Below are 24,472 nucleotides of genomic sequence, written 5' to 3' on the forward strand. Positions count from 1 at the left end.
ATGCCACGCTGGCGGAGAGCTCCTCCAGCCTGGCAGCCATGCAGGTGGGTGCGCCGGCAGCAGCAGCCGCTCGGACCTGCCTGCCTGCCTGCTGGCCTGCCGCCCTGGGCCGCCCTCCTCTGGCCCTACTCTGCCCCCACCTGCTAAAGCACTGGCCAATTCACCAAATGCACGCATACACATGCACCAAGCACACACACACACACCTTCACACATGCTGACCTCGCACACACACCTCCACCCATACACATGGCCCCCCTCTCTCCCTCTCCCGTCGCCCCGCCCTGCAGCGCTCCGTGGAGGAGCGCAGTGCCAGGCTGGCCGCCGCCGAGGAGCGGTGCTACGCTCTGGAGCACGAAGTGGATGGGCTGATGCAGCGCCTGCAGGCGGCGGGTGCGCGCCGTGCAGCGTGTGTGTCGCTGCCGCTGCTGCCGTGGCTGGCAGCGGTGCAACCGCTGAGATGCATTTGCATGCAGCACTGAACCAGTTGCCAGGATCCGGGACTCTGTGGTGTGGTCCATGGCTCTGGACCCTCACAACTGGACAGCTCCTGTGGGCTGATGGATTCAGCGGTTGCATCGCTGCTGGCGGCGGCGCTGCTGGCGGTGGCGGTGTCTGCGCGAGGCTGTGTGTCCCCTCCCGCCTCCCTGCCCCTCCCTGCCCCTCACCGCTCCCTCTTGCCTGTGCCTGCCGGCCGCCCCACCCCACCACCTGGCCACGGCAGAGGCGAAGCTGCAGCGCCAGGCAGAGGCAGAGGCGGCCAGCAGTAGCGAGGTGCTGCAGCAGCGGGTGGCGGACCTGGAGGGTCAGATAAGGTGGGCAGCCTCTCTGTGTGCGTGTGGTGCGTTGTTGTGGTATTGTGTGTGTATGTGTGTGTCGTGTGTGTGTGTGTGGTGGTAGCTCGCAAGCACATAGGACCCCACCACCAGCACCACCACACCGCCACACCACTTGGGCCCCTTCCCCGCTGCAGGACCGCGCACGTGGCGCAGCAGCAGGCAGAGCAGGCGCGCACGCGAGCCGACGAAGAGCTTGTGGCGTTGCGGGCGGGTGCGCCCCCTGCTGAGGCAGAGCCCTGCCCCCTGCCGAGGCTGGGGCTGACAGCGTGGCATGGGCAGGGCACAGCCACCACCAGCACAGCTGTGTCGCTGCCTGTTTGCTTGTGTTGCATGCTCTTGCTATCAGCATGGCATCGGCAGCTGCTGCCTGCTGCTGACGACGCGCTCTGCGCTCCGCGCTCCCACCCATCACCCAGCCCTGTGTGTGTGCTTGCCACGTGCTGTGTTGTTGTGCGCGTGCAGAGGTGGCCACGGTGCGGCGCCAGCTGGCGGACGCGCACAGCGTGGACAGCGGCGACCTGCAGCGCCGCCTCAAGGATGTCACTGACATGCTGTACCTCAAGCAGACCCAGGTGATAATATACATATCACATATATGGTGGGGGTGGATGTGGGTGCTGGGTGGGTGGATGTGTGGGTGTCCGGCGGGGCGACGGTCGGTACCGTCTGCCCCTTCCCCGGCCTGCCTGCCGTCTTGTTCCTCCCTCTTCTTCCTCCCTGTTCCTTATCCTCTCTCCTCTCTCCCTAACGGCCTGCCTGCCTTCCTTCCACGCCCCCACACCACCGCAGCTGGAGCGGCTGGCGGCGGACAAGGCGGCCCAGCAGCTGGCCTTGGAGCGAGACCTCCAGCACGCCCGCAGCGAGGCGCAGCAGGTGGGGCGGGCTTGGAGGGGAGGGAGGCAGAGAGAGGCCGCCCCGGAGGGGACGGTGGCAGACCCGGCCCCGGCAGACCAGCAGCAACCCCTTCCGGGCGCTTCACTGCACGCACGGCACACCACACGCCGCCCAGCGCCATGCCGGGCCTTCTGCCGTCTTGGCTCTGCTCTCGCCGCCTGCCTGGCACGGCCGCACCCCACCCCACCCCGCCCCGCCCCCCCTCCTCCCCACACACACGCCACACGCCCGCCGCGCCCCCGCAGGTGAAGCGGCGTGCCACCATCGACCGCAGCATGCACGGCGTGGCCGCCGCCGACGAGTCCATGGTACCGATGGCCCACCTGGGGGACGCTTACCAGCGGTGAGCCTTGTGGGTGTGGCCGGGCAGACGGCCGGCGGGCTGTGCGGTGGTGGTGAGGGGGGTGGGCGGGGTGAGGGGGTGTTGGTGCATGCCCAAAGGGCGCCAGCCAATGCGCGAAATGCCGGGCGCCCTCCCCTCAATACTCCACACGCTCACACACATGGCAGTGTCACTCTCTCCCTCTCCCGCTCTCCTGTCGCCCTCCCTCCTTCACACACACACACACCGCCCGCATGCGCCCCCCATGCAGGCTGGCCAACAACAACCGCGTGGGCGGCGCCGTCAAGGCGGGCGCACAGCTCATCGACTCCACAGCCAACCAGGTGCCCGCGCTGCCCGCGCTGCCCTCCTTTCTTCGGGCGGGACAGCAAAGCCGAGCGCTGCCCTGCGCCTGCGGCCCCGCCTCCTTGCAGCTGCTGCCCGTCGCCCGCCAGCGGGGCACCAGCCTGTGCCGCCACCCCTCCATGCACCGCCCAGCACCTGCACCCGCACGCAAGCAAGCAAGACCGACTGGCCGCCCCCGCCTGCCTCCACCTGGTGCCAGCGCAGGTGGTGCTGGTCCTGCGGCAGTACCCGGCGGGACGCCTGGTCATCTTCGCCTACATCCTGGGCCTGCACCTCTTCATCTACATACTGCTGCACAGGCCAGTGGGCGGCAGCAAGTACTGCTTGTACTGCGCCCGGGAAAAAACGCGCGGCCCGCGCGCGGTTGCCTGCGGTTGCCCTGCCCTACCGGCATGTGCCTGCAAACCGCTGCCCTCTGCTCGGCTCTCGATGGCTGCTTGCCTGCTTGCCTGGAGCCGCCGCACCCAACTCTCGAGGTGCCATCAAGTGGTGTTGTGCCGCCGACAGGCGCGCTCCTGCCCCCCCTGCACATCCATGGCATGCCTGCCTGCAGGCTACAGCACAAGGCCTTCCGCGCTGAGATGGCGGCGGACGCGCTGCAGAGGGACGCCCGCATCTGATCCGCATCTGACCAGGCGGCCCCCCTCACTGCCTGCCTGCCTGCCTTCCGGCGGCGGTGGAGCCGGGTGGCGTGCGCCGCTGGCCCGTCACGTGGGCCCGCAGCCCTGACCCGGCAGCCGGAGCGGCCTGCCCGTTTTGCCAGCCATGCATGTTTCATTGGCACGCACCACCCTGCTGCCGTTTGCCTTGCGCTGCCTCTTCTGGAACCCAGTGAATGCATCAATCTGGAGGGAAGCTGAGGGGTGCTAATCACAGCGGCCAAAGTCAGGTGTGTATATGCGGTGCAGGCGAGGTGTCGTGCCATGGGCTCTTGGCTGCTGGCAGGCGGGCCACAGGAGAATTAGTCCCCTCCTAGCCTTTAGTCGTGTGCCGCCGCCGCCGCCGCTCACGGCTGTGTGCCATCGATGCCCACAGCCACGAAGCTGCCGGCCTTGGCGCTGCCGTCGCTGTCGTCGGCGCCCTCCTTGCAGCGCTGGCGCAGCCGCAGCAGCGCCGCAGCATCCTCCAGCGCCCTGCGGCCAGGGCACGCACCGCGTCTGCGCAGCGGGGGGGTGGCTCGCGCTGCCGCCGCCGCTTCCCCTCACGGCCTGCCAGCCCATCCCCACCCTGCCCCATGCTGCAACACTTCCCGCACCCCGCCCCACCTCTGGCTGTCCTGCACAGTGCTCTCCATCATTTCCTCCAGTGGAAGCAGCGGGAAGGGATTCTCCAGCTGCAGGCATGGGGCAGGGGGAAGGGCAGGGCAAAGGGGCGGTGGGGTGCAAGGGCAAGGCAGGGCTGGGGTCGCAACGCAAGAGGGATCCTGCAATTGTGGTCCCGGGTGTGTTGAGATTTGTGGGCAGGCCTGTGCCACACAGGTCAAGAAGGTGTGGCCCGCCAGCATAGGTAGGCAGGCTGGCCTGAATGCCAGCCTCCAGCCCCTGGGCCGGCCAGCCAGCCGCTGCGGAGCGGGCCCTGCCTGCCTGCCTGCCTGCCTGCCTGCCTGCCTCCTGGCAGCCCCACCTGCGTGGCAATCTCGTCCACCGACAGCAGCAGGAGGGCGACAAAGAAGACGCCCAGCAGGCTGAACCAGCTGGTGTTGTCTTCCTGCCACATGCCAAACGGCAGCAGCATCTGCACGGCACGGGGCGTGGCAGCAAGGGGGCACGTGCCGCAAGGGCAGGCGTCGGCGGGAGCGGTGGGGGAGGCGGGCAGGCACCCCCCGTCGCATGGGCGGGCAGCAGGCGGCGGTGGAGGGGGTGGGCCGGCGCGGCGGCCTGTGCAGGAGGGGGTCCCGTGTTGGCTGAGCCACTGCCTGCCTGCCGCATGTTGCTCCGGGCCATGCGCCACACCCCTGGCTGTGCTGCAGCAGCAGGGAGCGGACAGGACGCGGGCCGCTCTCCCGGCCGCCTTTTCCACCCCGAACGCAGCTCACCAGCCAGATGAACAGGAAGCCGGTTGAGATGAGGGAGAGGCCCGCGGGCATGGCCTGGAAGCGCAGGCGCACGCAGTTGCCCGCGTCTGACCAGCCCTTGCCGATTGTGAGGTCCATGGCCGCCACCAACTCCCGCCCCACCCCCGCCTCCCGCACCAGCAGCCGCAGCTGGCTGGCCACCAGCTGGCGGCCCTTGCGGGAGGAGGAGTAGAGGGCCAGCTCCTCGCGTGACAGCAGGGCCGCCGCCGCGGGGTGCAGCGCCGCGTCGCCCTGCACCACCTGCAGCACGCTGTAGTGCCACACCACCGCCCAGCGCCGGATGTCGGCCTGCGTGGGAGCGTGGTGGTGGGGGGTGCGGCAGGAGGCATCAGCACAGCGTCGCCAGCTGTCAGCAGCTGGTGCGCACACCAAGGCCCGCGTGTGTGTGTGGTGTGTGGCAGCGGGATCGCGGCAGGAAAGCAGCATAAAAGTGCACAAAGATGGTGTTTGCTTGCCTGCAGGGCTGGCGCGTCCACCCAGGCGGCCGCCTGCTGCACCAGCGCGGTGGCGGCGTTGCCCACGCCGGCAAACCCCAGCCGCGCCACCCACCAGCGGTCGTAGGACCGCCCCACCCGCAGGCTCAGCAGCAGGGACAGCGGGAAGGAGGCGAGGCGAGCGATGTAGCTCACGCTGCTGCGGTCCAGCTGCGGGGCAGGACGCAGCGGACAAGGGCGGCGGCCGGGCGAGACAGTTGGGCAGTGGAGAGGCAGGAGGCGTCAGGGGCGTGGTGGGGCGCCTCGCTCTGCCCCCACAGCTTTCCCATCTCACAGACGGCTCAAACAAAGAGGAAAGGGGCCCGGTGACAAGAGGAGGCAAGGGTGGGGGAGCAGCGGACACGGCGTGCCTGCCACCCAGAGGGGTACTACAGCAGCCAAAGGCGCCAGCGCCCTGCCCGCCCTCCTCTCACCGCCGGCAGGTCCCACCCCAGCTCCGTGCGGGCGAAGCCGTACAGGCACATGCCGGTGGCCACCGCCATGGTCAGAGCCAGGGGCGCCTTCACATTCCACCTGCGGCAGCGCCAGGTCAGCGGCGGCGCGGGCGGTGGGCGGGCCGCGATGGCGCCAGGTGGGCGAGGCCGAACAGGGAGGCGGGTGCTGAGCCGCGGTGCCTGCCCTCGGGACACGTCCTCGCTCCGCTCTTGCCCCGTGCTGGATCCCTGCTGCGACGGGCGCCCTGAAGCAAGCACACACTCTCACAGGAAGTGGCTAGGGGGGCCGAGGTAACAGAAGAGCGCGTCAAAGAAGCGCTGCTGGCCCTGCAGCTTGGGCCAGTCTGCTGGCCGGGTTTTACGGGTGGTGATGTTGATCCTGCGACACACGCCAACGCTGGTCAACATGAGTGGGCGAGATGAGGCACACTGCGCTGGCTGTAAGGAGGCGCAAGGAGGTGTGGCCAGAGCGGCAGGGGCGGCACCGGGCGGCACCGGGCGGCAGCACCACAAGCAGCGGCGCGGGGCCTTGATCGCGCACCGGGGCCTGTAGAAGAGTGCCTCCCACAGCAAGAGCGGGGCAAACAGGAGGGCCCACAGGCCGGTGGCTTTTGCCGCCCGGTCGCCCCACAGGGGGCTGTGGCTCACGCGCATGGTGTGTAGGAGCTATACCGGCGGGTAGGAGCACGCAGGAGGATCGAATGGAGGAGAAAGAGGTTTGACAGGCTGGCGGGGCGCCGTGCAGGTCGTGCCCGCCGCCCTCCGCCGTTCCAGCATTTTCCTTCAAGGCTCATTTACATCCACGCAAGTATATACCAAACATCCATAACCCCAGCGCTACAGCAGCCTACTCCCCACGCATCCTCTGCAGCTGCTGTGCCACCTGCCCGAGGTAGGCGGCAAACGACGCGGCATGCGGCTGCAGCCGCGCCTCCCTCCCATCCTCCTTCCCATCCTGAGCCCGTTGCCGGCACGGCAACCTCCCGCCCTCTGAGGTGGCACCCTCCTCCTCCAGCTCCCCCTCCAGCAGCGCCTGCACCTGAGCCAGCACATCTGGCTCTGCCGCCTCGGTGCCGCCACCGCAGCCCACCTCTGCCGTGCCGTCGGCGCCGGCACCGCCCTGCTTGCGCCGCCTGGAGGGCATGTGGGGGCGGAAGGTGCAGGCCGCCAGCTCTTGCTCCTGCGAGCCGTGGAGAAAAACGACAGCCGGGGCACTGTGTGCACGAACGAAGCCAAGTTGGCAGCTGACAGTATGCTCAGCAATGCGCTATAACACAGCTGGAAAACCGGATCGGCAGGAGCCCGCAAGGGGCAGCACGGCGACTTGGCCGCGCCAGCCAGCTGCCGTGACCTCTCACCTCCCTCTCCTTTGCGGCCGCGGCAGACGCTGCCTCCCTGGCCTGCCGCGCAGCCTCCACCTCACGCATGTACTCGTCCAGGCGCTGCAGCAGGGGGGCAGCAGCAGCAGAGGATGAGCACCTTGCATGCATCTGGCAGGTGCAGTGCAGCATGTGACCAGCACTCGCATGGTAGTGCCCGATCAGAACCCCGGCCACGCCTGTTGTGCTCTGCGGCAGCACAGCCAACGCAGGCAGCGGGCTTGCCTGCGTGCTGATGTGGGGCCGCGCCGCGCCGTACTTGCTGCCGGCGCTGGCGGCTGGCGCGGTGTCGGGCCGGAAGGTGCAGGCCGCCATGGCCGCCGCCTCCGCCTGCTGCCGCTTCAGGGCCTGCGCTTGAGGGGGCACAACAGCATGAGCCGTGCACGCCGCCAGCATCCCTCAGCATCCCTCAGCGGCCAGTGGCCCACACCAGCCAGCTGGATGCGCCACGAGCGAATACAACATGCGGCCAGTGTGAAGGCACACCCAAGCCAAGCGAGCCCACACTCACGCACCAGCCTCTGCTGGCGGGCGGCCCACTCTGCGTGGAGCTCCTGCGGGGAGCGAGGGCTCCTGGCCTGCGCCCTCGGGGTGATGGCGGGGTGGAAGGTGCAGCTGGCGAGGTAGGCGGGCAGGGATGCGCTGCTGGCAGCAGGGCTGCCCGGCCGCGCCGCCTGGCGACTGCTGCCCTGCGCGTCATTGCTGGCAGCCGTGCTGCTGGCGCCCTCGCTGGCGCCGCCGTCAGAGTCGCCGCCTGCGCTGCCGCAGGCCGGCATGCCTGCCGCCAGCTCCAGCATACCAGCGATGCTCCTGGCAAGGCCGCCGCGCTCGGTGGCAGGAGGGGCACCGCCGCCGTCGGTGCCGCCTGCCTCGCCGCACCCCGGCCCCTGCCTGCGCTGCAGGATGCGGAGGGAGCCGGGCGACAGGCTGGCGGGCTGAGGTGGCGCCAGCTGGCGCTCCCGCTCCAGCTTGGCCTCCAGGGCCTGCAGGTGGGCTTGCAGCATCATGGTCCAATCAACCGTGCCCAGCCGTGCAGCTGCACACCACATCAACGCTGGAGATGGGCTTAGCAGCGCACGGTGCCTGCCCGGCTCCCCACCCGCAGCGATCTGGGGGCACCTCCTTGCCTCCCTGCATCACCTGCGCAAAGCGCTCCTGCCTGCCCAGGAAAGCATCCAGATCGCAGCCGGGGGCAGCCCGTACCGCTGCCAGTACGATGCGGTACGGCTTCCGGGCGGCTTCTCCAGCGCCGCCCGCCGCACCAGCGGCGCGCTGGCTGGGCGCGACGGCGGCGGCGAGCGGTGGGACAGCGGCGGGCTGGCGCCGCGGCTGTGCATCTGGCCAGGGAAGGGGCGGGCCTTTGGGGAGGCAGCCGCCGCCTCCTGCTGCAACTTCTGCACTCGGCGGTGGCACAACAAACAAGGAAGAAAGCAGGTTGGGCGCAGTGGGATGAGGGACGCACAGGCACGGGTCGAGTGCACCCTTTTCAAGCACATTTGACCGGCGGTCTGGGGCTGTGCACCACAGCCAGCAGGTAGCGGCACCACAGCCAGCGGCAGGGCAGCAGCAGGCAGGCAGGCTGCGCCTCACGTGCTGCAGCTCCAGCGGCGCCTGGCGCTGGCGGGCCTGCATGTTCAGGGCGTGAGCATACAGCCGGTCGCTGGCCCTCAGCACGCTGTTCAGCCCGCGGCTTGCCAGCCTGGCGGCACCGGGCCCCGCCGCCGGCTCCCTCCGGGCCTGGGCGGCCCCAGGGCTCAGGACCGCAGCTGGCAGGCAGGCCCCCGCCAGGGCCGACGCAGGGTCGGAGCGCCGCGGGCCCGGCTGGCCGGCCGCGCCGCCCTCTGCCGCAGAAGACAGGCTGGAGGCGGCGGTGACGGCGTCGCTGCTGGCGGCGGCGTCTCCGGGCGCGTCCATTGGAGGCTGGCCCGCCGCGTTCTCGCCACCGCCGTTCCCAAGGCCGGTGCCAGCACAGCCCGTTTGGGCAGCACCTGCCGCCACGAGCAGGTCAGCCGCCGCCAGGGCGTTGAGGCCAGCCCCGTGCAGCGCCTGCAGCTGGAGGAGTACCGCCTCGTCCAGTCCGGAGCAGGAAGCTGCGGTAGCGGTACGGGAGCCGCCCGTGCCGTACCGCACGCCCTGACGGGCCAGGGCGGCCGACCGTGGGTCGATGGAGGGGGAGAAGGTGCAGCCGGAGAGCGCCTGCTGCTCCTGCTGCTCCCGCAGCGCGGCGCACCTGCGGGAGGGCGGGCCGGGGCAGGCAGGACAGTAGCGCACACGGGTCTCGCATCTTTCCCAGCATCCTTCCCAGCAGCAAGGCTGATGAGGTTCAGACCTGGCCTGGCGGCACGGTCGCCCCTCCGCCGCCGCAGCAGAGGTGGTGGGCGGCAGCACGACAGCGCGACATTCAGGCTCTGGCTCAGACGATGCCCGGCAGCCAGCACGCCGCGGCACCCACACACCTCTGCAGCGCCCGCTGCCGCTGCGCCCGCTGCCGCGCGTACATCCGGCTCCCAGCCTCCTCCCCAGAGCGTCCGCTGCTGGCGGCAATGCCAGGCTGGAAGTGTTGGGCGGCTGGGGAGGTGGCGGGGCTGCAGGAGGCGGCGGTCTTGCAGAGCGCCGGGCGGAAGGTGCAGCCCTGCAGGTCTGCCGCCTCCTGCTGCTGGCGCTGCGCGGCATACCTGCGGCGGAGGAGGGCAGCAGCACTTCCGCAGCTTCAGCAAGGCAAAAGGAGCCAGCAATGGTTCCTGGCGAGGGGCACTGGAGCGGCCCTTCACAGGCTGGCAGAGGCAGAGGCAGAGGCACAGGACTGTGTAAAAGGAGGGGTGCTGTAGCTACCAACGGCCATGCTGGATCGCCTGCCACCCACCGTTTCTCCGCCTCCTGCCGCTCCCGCATCTGGCGGGCGTACATGGCGGGCAGCCTGCCTCCCACCCGCCCGCCCTCCTCGTCGCCCCACGGCGGCAGCTGCCGGGCGGCCCAGGCGTGGCGGCCGGTGGCGGCGGAGGTGATGGCGGCCTCGACGGCAGCCGAGCCGGGAGGCGGGGCAGGCTTCACGTGGGCTGCATCCATCCAGGGCGCAAGAGCTGGCTCCCCAGGCTCAGCCAGGTACAAGCCCTGCTCACCACCGCAGCTGGGTGGGCCGCCCAGCCAGCAGGCGCCCTGAGCTGCACCGGGCGCGCTAGCGCTGAGGCCGTCGGCGCTGTCGCAGCCAGGGCCGACGGAAGCCGGCCTGCCGCTCAGGCCAGCAGCAGGCCAGGGGCCGGGGGAGGCAGCGGCACTGGACGGAGTCGGGGTGGAGACAGGACCAGCCTCGCGCGGAGGGCCGCCGCTGCGCAGCAGCAGAGCAACCTCAGCTCCCAGATCGCTCCCGCCTTCCAGCCCATCCGCGGCCCCACCAACCACTGTCAGGGCGGCCTCGCCGGGGCTGCCCAGCAGTGCCAGGATGCCGGCCAGCGCTGCCGCCTCTGCAGCCACCTCTGCCGTGAGGCTGGGCCCCGCCGGGGCTGCCCGCTCCACCCGAGGGTCTTCTACAGCCTCTGCATCAGGTGCACGCTGGTGTGCCTCCTCCTCTCCTGAGCCAGCGGGAGATGCCGCGGCTGTGCCGCCTCCCAGCAGCTCCAGCACGGCATCCAGCGTCGCCGCCGCGCCGGCAGGCTGTGCCGCAGGGCAGGCCGGCGGTGGCGGCGCCGCGCCCTCGGTGCCCAGCGTGCCGGGCTGGCTGCTGGCCTCTCGGATAGTGTCCAAAGCGGGGGCGATGGAGCCGCACACTGCAAGGCGAGCGTGGGAGGTCAGCAGCAGCGGGGATGAGCAGGGCCGTCCATGGGAGAGAGACAAGTGGCTGGCAGAGCAGCCTAGTCGCCACCAACCCACACAGCTCGCACCTGAGAACCGCGGCTCCGGCTCGTCCTCCACGCTCAGCGAGTCTCCGCTGCCGCGCCCCGAGCTGTACAATGGCAGCCGTGGGCTGCCGCCGCTGCTGGCGCGCAGCAGCGGGGAGCGTGGCGGCGGCGGCGGCGCCAGAGGCGTCACGGCCAGGTCTCCTAGCGCCTCTGCCAGCTGGAACTCCAGCTCCAGCAGCTCCTGAGCTCCAGGGAGGTGCCACGTGCCGCGCCCAGAGAGGGGCGGGGAGCTGGGAGCCGCAGCGGCGGAGCTGACGAGGCCTAGTGCCTCGGCGACAGCAGCCTCTAGAGAGCTTGGCTCGGGCGCCGGGTGACTAGAAGCATGAGATGTGATGAGTGGTGGTGCTGCATCAGGCCTGAGTGGCTCCACCACTGCCGCCAGTGGCGGCAGGGGCAAGGCAGAATTGCTGGCGCCGGCATCGCCGGCGGCCAGCGGCGGCGGCGCCGATGGCGGTGGAACGGGCTCCAGGCGGACCGCTGATGCCGAGGTGTAGATGCCGGCACGGATCAGCTCCTGGGATGGGACACCTCCGCCTGCTCCAGCCAGCAAGGCGACCGCCTGCACAGCTCACAGCCGCAAGCAGGCGTCAGGCGTCAGGCGACGGGCAAAGGGCGACAAGGCGGGTGGCCGGCTCGGCGGAGCCCCACCTTGGACCCATTGTCGACTACAGGCGGCTGCTTGGCGCCGTGCGAGGCGTCCGGCAGCAGGTCCAGCAAGTCAGCGTCTGCTTCCGGTGCATCACTCTCCATGCTTGGCTGCGGTTGGGCGGCTGCGGCCGGCTCCCGCTGCACTGCCGCGCCCTCCTTGAAGCTGGTCGTCTTGGGAGCGCTGCAACAGGTCCCGAAACGGCCCATGCCGGGAGAGCGGCAAGGTGATGGCCGTCCAAGGGCCGGCCAGAGCCTTGACTAGGCCCAAATTGGGCAAGTGGATGAGTGAAATGTCGAAAGAAGTGAAATGCGCGGAATAGACTTTCACTTTGCCGTGTTTGCAAGACAGCGCGCCGCCAGCGGGGCGGGCCAGTGGGCGCTGCACAGCCGCGGCTGTGGTGGCAGTGCAAGCAAGACATGAACATCTGTTTGTCGTATTGGCATACAGAGGGAGAGCCGTCCCAACTACGGCAGCACCGGCCCTGCCTGGTGGCGCCCCCGCGTCGAGCCGTTGGCGTCAGCAGTGACCGCAATTGGTGTGGGTTGGCTCTGAATCCCTTTCAAAATAACCCAGACCTACTTCTCACATCGCACGGGAGAGCAAAAAACTCCTAGAGCATCCACCAGCCCCTGTACTGCATCGGAGGGCGGCCGCCCGCTGGCAGCGTACCGCCCATGCAGGCCTCTTGAACTAGGCGGCCCTGCCGCCGCCCCCCGTGCGTCCATTCGACCTGCTGCCGCCCTACGAGTGCGAACAGGGGTCTGCAGACCCAGGCTTTTGAACGCGCGACAGCCCCGCCCCGCCCTAGCTGCTGGCGCGGGGTACCGGCGCGCAGGCGGTGCAGAGGCCTCACAGCACAAGCTCCAGGTCCCCTGGTAACCTGTTGAGGCTGGACAATGAGCGGGGCGATGCGCACTGTGGACGATGTGTTTGCTGATTACGCCGGTAGACGGCGGGGAATCATCAAGGCGTTGAGCACAGAGGTGCGGAGCGGCGATGTATGTGCGGGGGGCCTTACCAGAGGGCCCATCACGGGCGGAGCTTTGGCGGGCACCAGGCTGCTGCAGCAGCCCTCCCCAAGCATGGTTTGCCACGAACATGCCATCGCCACCTGGCAACCTCGCGACTCCCGGGCGCCTGCCCGGGAGTAGCGGGCTGCTGCACCCTGCTCCCGCCCCACCTCGCTCCCTGCTGCCGCCGCCACTTTTGTGTGCAGGTCGACCAGCTGTGGGAGCAGTGCGACCCCAGCAAGGAGAACCTGTGCCTCTACGGCTACTCGGACGGCACCTGGGAGGTGACGCTGCCGTGCGAGGAGGTGCCGCCAGAGCTTCCAGAGCCGACGCTGGGCATCAACTTTGCTCGCGACGGTGCGCCCTGCTGGCTGGCACTGCTGGCGGGCGGGGCATGCTCGCCCAGCACCACGCTGGCTTGCGCGCGCGCCTGCGGCTGCGGGCTGGTCCGCTCGAGCGCGGCAGCGAGCTGCCTGCCGGCCGGTGGTCGCCGCCTGCGGCGTGCGTGCTCACCCCTCCTCCGCCTGCGTCCTGCCCGCCAGCAGGCATGAAGCGCGCTGACTGGCTGTGCCTGGTGGCCGTGCACGCCGACTGCTGGCTCATGGCCATGACTTTCTACAACGGTGCCAAGCTGGACCAGAAGGGGCGGCAGCGGCTGTTTGAGGAAATCAACAGTCTGCCCACGGTGTACGAGATTGTGTCGGGCCGCGCCGCGGGCAAGCCCAGCCTGGAGGCGGAGCTGGCGGCCAAGCGCGCGCGCGCGGTGAGGCCCCCCGCAGCCGCCGCCGCTCTGCCGTTACTGGCAGAGGTGGTGCTGCAAGCTGCTGCGAGCTGCCGCTGCTCCTGTGCTGGTGTCGTGTACAGGCCCCTGCTGCCCGACGCGAGAGCAGCGTCAATGTGACAGTTCGCAACCTGGCTGCTCGCTTCCCGGGGCGCTGATTCGGGCTGCCCCGCGCGCCCTTGCTTTCCAGTTTGAGGAGGACGAGGAGGAGGAGGACGGCTCCCCCGACGGCGACGGCGACCCGTGCCCCAACTGCGGCCACACCTACCGGTCTGGCGAGTTTTGGATCCAGTGCGACGTGTGCGACCGCTGGTTTGACGGCAAGTGCGTGGGCATGACGGCCAAGCTGGCGGAGCAGCAGCCGCAGTGGAAGTGCCCGCTGTGCTGAGCTGGAGCCTGAGCCTGAGCCCCTCCGGAGCGGGGCTGCAGCTAGGCTGTGACGTGGTGGCCGCCTCCCCTGCCATTGCCAGCCAGACAGACACCAGCTGGCGGCGAGGCCTTTGTGCCGGCATGCACAACAGCCACCTGACCCTCCTTCCTTTGCCTTGACCTGTTGACCCTCCACCGTTGCCGTTACTCGCTGTATCACCGCCCCTCCTTTGATGTACTGCCGTACACCTCGTCCCTGCTGGGCCAGCCGTGCCCTGCCCATGCACCTTGTGCTGGGCAGCCGTGCCCTCCCCAAGCACCTGTTCCCTTCTCTTCCACACCCGTGCAACTCGGAGCACTATGTGTGCCAGTCCCTCGGGAAACAAGCACCGCAAAACGCGGCGCGACGGGCGTGGCGTGCTGCCACCCAGGCGGCGAGCGGTCTGCCGGCCCACCTGCATGCATGGCAGGCGGGCTGTGATCGTCATCATCTCGTGCCAGACTGAGGGAACAAAGCCCTTCAAGCGTGCTGCCGACCATACCTACGACTGGGGACATTTGCAAGACCCACAGAGTGTCTCCAAACCGGCGTTGCACGCCAGATATATATTACAGCTTGTGAGGGCATTTGCGGGGCATTGGGAGGGGCGCATGGAGGCCAGCATTCAGCGGTTAGAGTTTGAGGACTTCCCGGGCCGCACCCTGACGGTGCTGCTGTTCAAGGATGTGACCAACAGCAAGTAAGGACTGCCTTGCGCACGCCGCTGTAGCCGATGGTGCTGCCGCCGCCACCGCCCGCCGCTGCTGCCTGCGCGCCTGCCGAGGCGCCCGGCTGCCCTCCGTCTCCTCAGGCAGCTGGGACCTGCCCATCTATCCACTCCTTGATTGCACGCTCTTTTATCTTTTGCAGAGAGCTGCGGGAGCTAGTGATGAGCGGCGCGCTGCAGCCCGAGTGCAGCCTAGCCAACGCCGAGCTGGTGCCGTCCCTGCTCGTGCTGCGGGTGGCGGCGTTCAAGGCGCTGCTGGCGCAGCAGCGCGGCGCGCTGCGCACCAAGTCGCTGCATGCAGAGGTGGTGTTCAATCTGGCGGGGTCCAAGCACGTGAGTGGCGGCTGCTTTTTTGCTCCGCATAATGCATGCCTCTCCACGCCTCCCTGCCTGCCCTGTTCCCTGCCCCCCCCCCAGAAGTCCCGACCCCCCCCCTGTTCCCTGCCGGTGCTTGCAGATCCCCCATCCCCTAGATCGCTTTGGCATCAACCCCGGCTGCCGGCACCTGCTGGCCGCACCCTTCGACGCCTCGCCTGAGGAGGAGGCGCAGCTCCAGGGGCTGATCGCGGGCGCCCCCACCCCGCTGGCGGAGCTGCCCCTGCTCACCGACCAGCAGCTGCTCATCAAGCACCTGAAGGTGACACCAGAGGAGCTGCTGGTGGGCAGTCTGGCAGACGCGATGCTCATGCGCAGCGCGGGCCGGGACTGCTAGCACCGGGCGCCAGGCTGCGCTCGCGGCGCCCCTCCCTTCCTTCCGCTCCACCACGTGCCGCGCTGCCCAGCTTGCCTCTGTACACGTTGCCGCTCGACAATTCCTCATGTTTCCCCTGCTGCTGCTCCTGCCCTCATCGCCTGCTCCTTGCCCGTGCCATTCTGCCTCCTCTGACTCCTGCTGGCCAATGAGATTACACTGTAACGACTTGCATCATGATGGCCAGTTTGCCAGTATCACAGCGCATCATGCGGGGCAGGGGCAAGTCGCCCCAGGGCCACTTTGTGGGCCAGCCACGCTGCCCCGCTACCACATGAAGCGAGCCACGCTGCCGTCGGGCCAGGCGAAGGGCGCGGCGAGGAAGAGGTAGAGGGTGGCGGCGTTGACTGCGGCAAAGCCGGCGGCGATGGCGGCCAGGGCGCGGGGGCTGGGGGTGCGCATGTGGAGGAAGGCCAGGTAGAAGGGGGTGGTGAAGTACCGCGGTTCCAGGAGGTGTGCGGGTACCAGTACCGCACAGGTACCGCCCGCCGCCAGCAGCAGCCACAGCGGGCCGCGGTGAGCTAGCCGCCGCTGCAGCGCCCAGCCAGAGTACAGGTAGGCTGGGATGAGGGCGTAGCGGGCCCAGGGGGTGCGGTTGAGCACGCGGCGCCACAGGTAGAAAGCATAGTGCCGGTTGTCGGCCAGCAGGAACGGGTGTGCCAGGGTGCCGGACGACACAGCGGCCACCGCAGCGGCAGCCGCCGCAGCCGCCGCAGCGCCCGCGGCCGCCGGGCGCTGCCGGGCCGCGGCCGCCACGCCTCGCGCGGCGGCTGCCAGGGTGGGCGGGGACCAGAAGGCCGGCGCCAGGCAGGCTGTGCAGTACAGCAGGAAGTACAAGGGCTGCGCCAGGTGGCGTACCGCCGCGTGGTGCGCCTTGTCCCCCACCACAATGCCGCCATTAGCCACAACGAACGCTGCAAAGGCCGCCACCACCGCCGCCAGCGGCCACAGGTCCGACGCAAGCTGCGCCTTGAGGAGCCATGCCCGGCGCAGCAGGGTGGCGAGATCGGAGGCCAGCCCGGGGCCGCCGCCGGCCACGCCGCTCCGCTTCCTGCTGCTGCCGCTGCTCCTGCCGCCGCTGACGCTGCTGTTCCTGCTGCTGCGTTGCGTGGTGCCGGCCGCGCCACTGTCACGGCTCCTCCCGCTGCCGCCGCTGCTGCCAGGCAGGCATCTCTCCAGCAGCGCATCACCCAGGCAGAAGGCCACCCAGACGGCGTTGGTTTGCCGCACCAGCACCGCAGCTGCTCCCAGGGCGGCGGCCAGGCGGTACCGCCGTCGCCGGGAGGCCAGGTAGGCAGCCAGGGTGAAGAAGAGGGAGGGCACATCGGTGTAATACAGGAAGCTAAAGAAGTAGTGGACAGGGAAGAGGAAGCAGACAGCTGCCTGCAGGGGGGCCGGGGAGGCACGGAGAGCCAGTGGAGCAGTGGCAAGAAGAAGAAGCGGGCGCCTGTGAGCAAGCCCTGGCCGGACATTGAGCTGCCAGCTTGTTGCCGGGCATGAGGATTGATTGATATGTGCAGGGCCCATGCCCTGCAGCGGCGGGTGGCAGGCCGGGCACAGGGCATGAGCGCCGCTCACCAGGAGGGCCGCCTGCTGCCGGCTGCGGCTGGGGTCCAGCTGGCGCGCGGCGGCCAGGAAGAGCGGCAGGCAGGCCGCCGCAAACAGCAGGTTGGTGGCCCGCAGCACGGCGGTGCCGCACAGCGCCGCTGGCCGGATGCCAAGCAGCCGCTGCGCGGCGTGCACGGCGTGCCCCAGCGCCGTTCCAAACAGGTACAGGCCCGGGAAGGTTGTGATCTTGGGTTCCCACTCCCGCCAGTGTCCCGCGCAGTACCGCTGCGTCTGCGGCACGTGGAAGGGTTCGTCCTGCGGATGGGAAGCAGTTGGGGGATTGATGGGAGCTGAGAGCTGGGGACCATCTGCTCTGAGGACAGAGCCGCCCCCGCTGCTGGCTGAAGATGGAAACGTGTCCACCCGATTCCAGCTGGCCCCAAAACAGGCCAGCACCCACGAGGCCCTAGGACTTAGGACTCAGGCAGGCCAGGCACGCACCATGTAGGGGTCGGGCGCGAAGGCGGCAAACAGGGCCGCCACCGCAACCGACGCCGGCAGCAGCAGGGCCGCCAGGGCTGCCAGGGCGCCGTTGCCAGGCATCGCGTGCTGCCCCCCAGATGCGTCCACCCTGCCGTGGCTGCTGCAGCGTCACGGCGAGCAGCCTCTCAGCATTCCCACGCTGTGTCGGGGTGGATGCGACAGCTGCTGGGTGAATGGTGGAATGATGGTTGAATGGCACGAAATGCGTCGAATCGCCGATGGCTAAAGTTTTGGCGAAGCGGAATTCCAGGCTGGCGTGTACGGCTTCCTTCTCCGCTGCAGGCCACCGCACACCAATCCAACCTGCCGTGGCTTGATCAGGGAGGCCCACAACAGCGGAAGCCTCAGCATCTGCGCGATCAGTCTGTCACTCTTGCACGACTGTCGGCGTTGTGTGCCGCGCTTGCAGCGATGTCATCCAAGGGCTCTAAGCTGGTGAGCAGCCGCAGCGAGGCCCGCTGCAGCTCGGCGGCGGACTTGCACGGCTCGTTGCCTGCCTGCTCGCTCCTGGCAGCCCACGAGCGGCCACAGGGACTCTGAGAGGGTCGCTGCCGCCCAGAGACTCGGGCGCCTGGGTTTGCGCAGCTGCTGGGGCCGCGCCACTTGCCTCCGCCACCGCCACCGGAAGCGCAGGTATCGCCCCTCCACACCTCACGCCTGCCTGGCCCCTGCCTGCCCCCTGCCTGCAGTCCAAGGAGCAGCTTCGCGCGCTGCGAGCGCAGCGAGCGGCCGCGCTGGCAGCGCAGGCGCCCGCCCAGGCGCGCGGCGCGGGCCCCGCGGCCCCGCCGCCGCCGCCGGCCGCTGCCGCCGCGGCGGGCACCCAGAGCGCGGAGGAGGACGCTCGCAGCATGCCGCCGCCGCCGCCGCGTGCGCCTTCCGGCCGCAGCCAGCCACCGGCGGCGGCGGGGCAGCAGCAGCAGCAGCAGGCAGCTGCCTCATACCATGCCGACTCTCAAGCCACTCGCCTGCACGACACAGGCGGCCTGCAGGCACACGCAGACCACCATGCCGAGCCCTCTATTAACCAGGGAGGCGGCGGCGGCGGTACCGGCGCCGCGCCTCGCTCCGCAGGCTGGACAGAGGAAGTGCGCAGCACGCTGTCTGGGGGGTGGCCTGCCGACCTTGGCGACGGCAACCACGCCTCGGCGGCCGGGTCAGCGTCGGCAGCGGCCGGCGGCGGCGGCGCCGGCGCCGGCCAGCCGCCCGCGGCAGCGGCAGCGCCCGCGGCGGAGCCGGCGCTGTCTCTAGAGGGGTCCACGGGGGCGGGGGCGGCTGCGGGGGCGCCCGCGGGCGCCGACGTGACGTCTGCGGCTAGCCGGATGGAGGCGGCGGGACAGACGGCACTGTCTGGGGCTTTGCCCGCCGGCTTCTTTGACGGCCCCCCCGCGGCCGCAGACAGCATAGTAGGCCCCGCGGCGGCGGGCGGCGGCGAGGCAGACGGCGGGGCGGCCGTCAGCAGCGCGCCGCCGCCGCCGGCGGGAGGCGCGGCGGCGGCGGCGGGGGCGGCGCCGCTGCCCAGAGGTGGGCGCAGCGGGCGCAGCGGGCGGCGCCCTGTCGACCTCACCCAATCATTGTTGCTGCATTGGCTGGCCTGGTTGGCACCCAATTGTTTTTGCTGGGCTGGCTGGCCATGCCTCGGCAGCTGGGGGCAGCCACCTGGCCTTTGTCTCCTCCCAGGCACAGCCTCTGAGCTCCTGCCTTGCCCGGCGGGCGCCTGACACTGACCCAACCTGCACCCCCTGCCTGCCTGCCCGCCTCCCCTGCCCGCCTCGCCTGGCCGCCTGCCCCACCCCCGCTAACCTCCAGGTTTTTTGAGGACCAAAAAGCGGGATCCCAGGCGGGGGGGGAAGGGCCCCAAGACCGCCAAGGACTGGGCAAAGGTGTGGGGGGGGAAGGGGCTGCGGTTTTGGGGGGCAGCAGCAGGCCGGCCAAATCATGGTAGGCCTGACGTGTCCCGTAGGGCGCCCTCACACGCATGCGTGCTCACACATATGCCTGCGCACCCCACACCCAGACTCACGCTCAACACACACACACACACACCTGCAGGAGTATGCGGACTTCATGAAGCAGGTGGAGGTGGACTCGGCGGCGGCGGCGGCGGCGCACGCGGCCGACGAGGAGGCGGAGGCGGAGGGGCGGCTGGAGCGGGAGGATTTCGAGCAGTTGTGAGCAGGGAGGGGGCGCCTGGTGGCGTGTGCGGGAGGGGAGCAGGGAGGGGCAGCGCAGCTCAGCCAGGGGGTGCCGCCGCTGCTGTGTTGCTCGGGTTTGTGCTTCTCTCTGCATCACAACACCTGCAGGCTTCTTGCCTGCACCCATGTTCTGCGCGCGCTTGATTCTTTGGAACGGCCACCTTCCAACCTTTCTTTTCTGGCGCGCCTGCCTCGGCGGCCCTGCCACCCCTCCCCCCTCCTCCCTGCAGCGTGCGCATGCAGAAGCTGGAGGCGATCAAGGCGGCGCGGCAGGCCGGCGGCGGCGCCGCCAAGCGGGGCGTGGAGGAGGTGGACGCGGCGGCGGCGGCCGCGGCGGCCGCCATCGCCGAGCCCGAGGTGCAGCGGCCTGTCATCCACCTGGCCAAGAAGCGACGGGTGAGTGGGGCGGGGATGGGGCGGGGTGGGTGGGCGGTGCAGGCTGGCGGCATGTGGCGGCGGTGCTGGTTGCAGCCGGCCCCTGCCACCCCCAGCCACTTCCTGCTTTGCGGACTGGCGGGCCAGCGTCTAGAGCCGCCACATTGTTCCAGGCAGGCAGGCAGGCAGGCAGGCAGGCAGCTCCCCTCACCCTGCACGCCACCCTGCCGCCCCACCTGCCGCTCCGCCCCGCCCGCAGGTTCTGGACACAGTGGCAGCGCTGGAGGCAGCCCCCGGCGGCGGCGGCAGCAGCGACGAGGACGAGGGGGATGCCGACGATGATCTGCTGGACTGGAGAGCCAAGAAGTCGGCGTTCTGACTTAGGTCGGAAGGAGGAGGCGCGGGTGTTGGGTGCACGGCTGGTTTGTATTGGCTGGCTGCCCTGCTGACCCGTACCCTCTGTTTCCATGCGTCGGTTGGATGTTCTTGCAGCTGAGCAAACGTGGCTTGTAAGATGTGTTGCCTGGCATGGCTGAGGAGCACTGGCAAGGCAGGTCTGGCACATGGAGCCTGGCAGCACTTCGTGGGCAGCAGGAGTGGGAGGAAGGCGGTGGCGGCGGCCACGCCTTGCTGCGGCGTCGGCAGGCCGGCGCGCATTGATTTTCAGCCATGGCGCGCCTTGCAGGCGCTCTTTGGGGCCTCTCAACGCCGCAAGGTGTGCGGTTTGCGATGCCATGTCGCTCTGGAAACCGCCTTGCCCACGCCTACTGTGTCAGGGAGCACTGATGCGGACTGGATGACGCCAGTGCGGACTGGCAGCGATGCGGGACTGTGTTTGTGTGGTCAGCCCGCCATGTGGCCGCCTGCGGCTGCCACACAGTGCCGCCAGGCCCACCCTTCCCCCCTCTCCCCACACCTGGCGCAGGCTCGGCGCCACCACCGTGCGCTCGCAGCGTGCCCGCCTTGAGACACCCTCCGTTTGCAGCTGCCGGCAGCGCCTCTGGGCTGGCGAGGCGGCCCGGCGAGCGCGGTGTCGCCGCCGCCGCCGCCGCCGCGAGCATGGGCGCCGGCGCCGGCGGGGATGGCATCGCCGCCAGCACCGCCACCGCCGCCTCCCCAGCCGCCTTTGACGCAGCTGCCTACGACGCGCAGCGGCTGGCGCTGGGCGGCCAGGCCATGGGCCGCATGCGGCAGCTGAGCCAGGCAGAGGGCGCCGCGGCCGCGGCCGCCGCCGCCGCGGCCGCGGCGGGGGAGGAGGCCGCTGCGGCGGCGCCCCCGGGGGCGTGGAAGTGGGAGGTGCGGAAGCGGATCTGGGATCTGATGGAGGAGCATGACCTGGCAGACTTTCCTCGCCCAGGTGGTCCAGCCAGCGGCCAGCCAGCCGTACACCATACACAGCGGACAGAGCATGCCCGACCCACCCCCGCCATGCCTGGCAGCACGCCACCTGCCCGCCTTGCTGCTGTGCTCCCGCTGCCGGCGCCCCTGCCTGCCGCAAATGCCTGCAACGCCCGCCGCCTTCCAGCATCCACCTGCGCCTGTCCCCGGCTCCTCCCCCACAGTGCACCACCGCATCCCCAGCTTCAAGGGAGCCGCCCAGGCCGCCGCCCGCCTGGCGGCGCTGCCCGAATTTGTGGCGGCGCGGTGCGTGAAGGTCAACCCAGGTGGGCGGCGTGGTTTGGGGTGTAGGAGCAGGCAGCATGGGGTGGCTGCCTGAGAAATGAGGAGTGAGAGGGGGGCACATGCCTCCCTGCCTCTGGGCAGTATCCAGCTGCCCCCGCTGCACCAGGGATTCCCTGGACACTCTGACCCACCTGCTCCTGCCTGCATGCCCCTGCCCCCGCCGCCCGGCCCCCGCCGCAGACACGCCGCAGAAGGCGGTGCGGCACGCGGTGCTGTGAGCCGGCAAGACGCTGCTGACGCCGCAGCCGCGCCTGCGCACCGGCTTCTTCTCCACGCTGCACCGGGATGCCATCCCGCCCGACGCGCTGCTCCAGGCCTGCACCTCGGGTAGGCGCCGGGCGGGCGGCTGGCAGCCGTGGCGCTAGCATCAGCGGCGCCGGCGTGCCTGCCGGTGGTGCGCCAGCGGGAGACTGCCGGCACCTGGATGGCGCTAGGGCCTGTGGATTGGCAGCTGCAGCAGCCGTGCCCGCGCGGCCGGGCTGACCTGCGCCGGCAGCTTGACGCATGCGACGTCTGCGCCTCCCTCACCCTCCACCCACACATGGACCTGCGTGGCATGCAGCCGGTGTGGCCAAGTACGGGTCACCTCTGTCCCTGGACGGTACCATACAAGTGGACCTGATTGTGGTGGGCTCGGTGGCTGTGGACCCGCAGACCGGGTGCCGGCTGGGAAAGGGGGAGGGGTTTGCCGAGCTGGAGTACGGCATGCTGCGGCGGATGGGCGCGGTGGACGGCGGCACGCTGGTGGCGACCACGGTGCGGGACGAGCAGGTGGTGCCGCCGGGCGCCATCCCCGCCGCCGCCATGCTGCCTCACGACGTGCCGGTGGATATCATCGTCACCCCCACCCAGGTGTGTGGCCTGGGCCTGGGCCCGCCTGCTGGAGGGAGGGGCCGTCGTGGTAGCCTGGGCCGCGGGCCACATGCGCCGCACCGCATGAGCTCGGCACGCCTCTTTGCCTCGGCTTGGCTTTTATGAGAGGCGGATGCCTGCCGCCGCTCCGCCTGCCGCCGCCGTTTTCCTCCTGGCAGGTCATCCGCGTGGCTGCGCCGGCGCTGAGCAAGCCGGCCGGCATCCTTTGGGACAGGCTCAGCCCGCAGAAGCTGGCCCAGATCCGCGTGCTGCAGCAGCTGAAGCAGCGCTTAGAGGAGGAGCGGGGCGCCCCGCTGCCCTGCGGGCCCGACGAGGCGCTGCCACCCCTGGCGGCGCGCGGCCGGCGGCGGCCCGCCGGCGGCGGCGGCAGGGGCGGAGGCGGCGGGCGGCAGGGGCGGCGGCGGCGCGGTGGAAGAGGGCAGGCAGCGCCGCCGGTTGTGCAAGAGGGATAGCGCGGGGCACAAGGGTACCCCCAGGCAGGCCACTGCCGCCGCTGCGGCGCCCCGGCCGTGTGGCAGGTAGCACGACCCTCCGATGCTACCGCTTTGCTTCTCAGGAGGAGTGCAATTTTGGGCACGATGTTCACGTGATATTCTGCAACTCCTCGGATTCCCTCCTTCAGGCGGCCGCTGTGAACAATCTGTGTCTTCTCTCTCCATGTCCCCAATGCCCTCCGAGCCCAGAACAAAAAGATTGCCGATTTGCCGCTGCTTGACGCCAGGTCGCCGTGGCTGATTGGGGCGGCTGCCCGCCGTGCCTGCCGGCGGGCGATGCTGCCTGCTTGCTAAAGGATGCCCCTGTGCCGCGCCTGCAACCTATGCCGCTCTGTCATGGTCGAAGCTTAGTACTTGCTGACGGATTGGGAGGCAGTCCGCAGCAGGCGCGGGAGAGCAGTGGCCAGGTGCGGCGGCGGGCGGTGGCAGTGGGCGGGTGGCGCGGAGGGCTGGCCTGCACTGGAGGGGACCTCTTCCCGAGCAATCCTCTGAAGCTGCGCTGCTCATCTGCTTCCTTGATTGAATTGAGTGCTGAACTCGTGCTGCGTGCTGTCCATCACCCCCCTTATCTGGGCCGGCCATGCGAGGGAGGGTGACAAGGCGACCTCTCACACGCACTCTTGTTATCTCCACACACGCCCAGTTGCTTTGAGACGGCTGCAAGCCCGCCAGCCTCACCTCCGGCACTCGGTCCAAGTGGTAACGTGCGCCCTTGCACGCCTGCCGCTCTCCAGCGCTCCTAAGCAAGCCGGGGAGCCCCACATTTGCGGTAGAAGGCTACGCGAGGCGCCAGGCGGTTGCAGGGCTGACACAGATGCAGCAGGTCGCGAGCAGCAGAGCCATGCAGGGGACGGCGGTTCCATGCAGGTAGGAGCCTGTGGGCAGGTCGCGGGACCGGCGTGAGGGGCAATGCCGCCACCGGGAGACTTGCACGCGACCAGGCTGCTGCCCCTCATTCCTGCAGGAGCGTGCTGTGCAGCCGGCGGCGCAGCAGCAGCGTGCGCAGGCCACTGCAGCAGGTGGGAAGGGCCGCAGGGGAGCCAGCTGCGCCCCTGGCCGGCGGCGCCGGCGGCAGCGACTGGCAGCCACAAGCCGCCTGCCTGCCCTTGTGGGCCCCACAGCCGTGTTGCAAGCCCTCCTTCTCCTTCCTTTTCCGCGCCACCCGCATCAGTGCCACCCCTTCCCTGCCCCACCACCCCCCGCGATGCCCTCTTCCACCCCCCGCAGCGCCCGCGCGCCGTGGCGGAGGTGAGCGTGCGGTCCGAGGCGGGCGGCGCGGCGGTCAAGGCCAAGACCGCCTTTGACTTCCAGCAGTACATGAAGGAGCGGGCGACGCTGATCGACGCCGCGCTGGACAAGAGCGTGCCGCTGCAGTACCCTGAGATCATCAACGAATCCATGCGGTACTCCCTCCTAGCAGGTGCGCCGCAGCCTGCCCTCCTCTCCTGGCTGGGGCGTGTACATTGTGCCCAGCTGGCTGCCCAGGCAGGGGTTCTGGTGATGAACGGGCCTTGCGCGCGCCCCTGGGCCGTGCACCGCCCCTTGCGATGCCTGGCACGCGGCACCGCGGCAGCAGCCCGGCGGCTGCGGCAGCGGCAGCCCCGCCAGCCCAGCCCTGGCGGCAGGCGCAGGCGCTGTGCCGCACCCCAGACGGTTTGGGCACCAGCCCCCGAGCCTGCGCCCGCCACGCCCGCAGCCGCAGCGCCGCACCTCCCCGCCACCCCCCGGATCAAGACTTG

The 24,472-nt window shown here is 70.1% G+C and overlaps 8 protein-coding genes across 8 annotated transcripts in view; 6 read left to right on the forward strand and 2 right to left on the reverse strand.

Annotated features, from left to right (window-relative positions):
- Positions 1–38: 38 nt before the first annotated feature.
- On the forward strand, positions 39–3,260 carry CHLNCDRAFT_58358 (hypothetical protein; the record flags this gene model as incomplete). The annotated part of the gene is made up of 10 exons (XM_005845916.1): positions 39–44; positions 291–393; positions 725–815; positions 974–1,050; positions 1,302–1,411; positions 1,629–1,712; positions 1,979–2,076; positions 2,327–2,399; positions 2,626–2,720; positions 2,975–3,260. 10 exons carry the CDS (start codon positions 39–41, stop codon positions 3,039–3,041), a joined length of 804 nt encoding a protein of 267 aa, XP_005845978.1. The 3' UTR covers positions 3,042–3,260.
- A 167-nt stretch (positions 3,261–3,427) lies between these two features.
- CHLNCDRAFT_53370 (hypothetical protein) lies at positions 3,428–11,448 on the reverse strand (the record flags this gene model as incomplete). The annotated part of the gene is made up of 18 exons (XM_005846046.1): positions 3,428–3,554; positions 3,687–3,754; positions 4,045–4,155; positions 4,457–4,783; positions 4,993–5,139; positions 5,403–5,502; positions 5,692–5,802; positions 5,965–6,089; positions 6,307–6,603; positions 6,782–7,150; positions 7,318–7,785; positions 8,065–8,196; positions 8,393–9,032; positions 9,259–9,477; positions 9,666–9,814; positions 10,199–10,566; positions 10,681–11,257; positions 11,347–11,448. The coding sequence occupies 18 exons, from the start codon at positions 11,446–11,448 to the stop codon at positions 3,428–3,430; spliced, it is 4,437 nt and encodes a 1,478-aa protein (XP_005846108.1).
- A 625-nt stretch (positions 11,449–12,073) lies between these two features.
- On the forward strand, positions 12,074–13,868 carry CHLNCDRAFT_56237 (hypothetical protein). The gene is made up of 4 exons (XM_005845917.1): positions 12,074–12,330; positions 12,564–12,714; positions 12,903–13,120; positions 13,329–13,868. The coding sequence occupies exons 1-4, from the start codon at positions 12,244–12,246 to the stop codon at positions 13,524–13,526; spliced, it is 654 nt and encodes a 217-aa protein (XP_005845979.1). The 5' UTR covers positions 12,074–12,243; the 3' UTR covers positions 13,527–13,868.
- A 290-nt stretch (positions 13,869–14,158) lies between these two features.
- Positions 14,159–14,986, forward strand: CHLNCDRAFT_25174 (hypothetical protein; the record flags this gene model as incomplete). Its single annotated transcript, XM_005845918.1, has 3 exons — positions 14,159–14,247; positions 14,418–14,607; positions 14,732–14,986. 3 exons carry the CDS (start codon positions 14,159–14,161, stop codon positions 14,984–14,986), a joined length of 534 nt encoding a protein of 177 aa, XP_005845980.1.
- A 306-nt stretch (positions 14,987–15,292) lies between these two features.
- On the reverse strand, positions 15,293–17,176 carry CHLNCDRAFT_136022 (hypothetical protein; the record flags this gene model as incomplete). Its single annotated transcript, XM_005846047.1, has 3 exons — positions 15,293–16,408; positions 16,604–16,888; positions 17,075–17,176. The coding sequence occupies 3 exons, from the start codon at positions 17,174–17,176 to the stop codon at positions 15,293–15,295; spliced, it is 1,503 nt and encodes a 500-aa protein (XP_005846109.1).
- A 351-nt stretch (positions 17,177–17,527) lies between these two features.
- On the forward strand, positions 17,528–20,062 carry CHLNCDRAFT_136023 (hypothetical protein; the record flags this gene model as incomplete). The annotated part of the gene is made up of 6 exons (XM_005845919.1): positions 17,528–17,551; positions 17,806–18,637; positions 18,923–18,996; positions 19,166–19,284; positions 19,539–19,704; positions 19,943–20,062. 6 exons carry the CDS (start codon positions 17,528–17,530, stop codon positions 20,060–20,062), a joined length of 1,335 nt encoding a protein of 444 aa, XP_005845981.1.
- Positions 20,063–20,742: 680 nt separating this feature from the next.
- On the forward strand, positions 20,743–22,691 carry CHLNCDRAFT_136024 (hypothetical protein; the record flags this gene model as incomplete). The annotated part of the gene is made up of 5 exons (XM_005845920.1): positions 20,743–21,040; positions 21,246–21,347; positions 21,586–21,693; positions 21,929–22,218; positions 22,398–22,691. 5 exons carry the CDS (start codon positions 20,743–20,745, stop codon positions 22,689–22,691), a joined length of 1,092 nt encoding a protein of 363 aa, XP_005845982.1.
- Positions 22,692–23,340: 649 nt separating this feature from the next.
- Positions 23,341–24,472, forward strand: part of GPS (hypothetical protein) — a 3,071-nt gene continuing 1,939 nt past the window's right edge. Inside the window, exons 1-3 of the mRNA XM_005845921.1 lie at positions 23,341–23,600; positions 23,698–23,752; positions 23,961–24,154. Of these exons, the coding sequence (XP_005845983.1) occupies positions 23,548–23,600; positions 23,698–23,752; positions 23,961–24,154 (302 nt within the window). The 5' untranslated portion in view covers positions 23,341–23,547. The remainder of the gene's footprint in view (positions 23,601–23,697; positions 23,753–23,960; positions 24,155–24,472) is intronic.

Source organism: Chlorella variabilis (genome assembly GCF_000147415.1).
Source record: "Chlorella variabilis unplaced genomic scaffold CHLNCscaffold_15, whole genome shotgun sequence".
NCBI lineage: Eukaryota > Viridiplantae > Chlorophyta > Trebouxiophyceae > Chlorellales > Chlorellaceae > Chlorella > Chlorella variabilis.

Bases quoted from the DNA above. Each gene is read 5' to 3' on its own strand.
- CHLNCDRAFT_56237 (XM_005845917.1), top strand. From the start codon at position 12,244: ATGAGCGGGGCGATGCGCACTGTGGACGATGTGTTTGCTGATTACGCC. The intron at 12,331-12,563 runs GTGCGGAGCGGC...TTTTGTGTGCAG, and splicing joins TCAAGGCGTTGAGCACAGAG to GTCGACCAGCTGTGGGAGCA. The intron at 12,715-12,902 runs GTGCGCCCTGCT...GCCCGCCAGCAG, and splicing joins CATCAACTTTGCTCGCGACG to GCATGAAGCGCGCTGACTGG.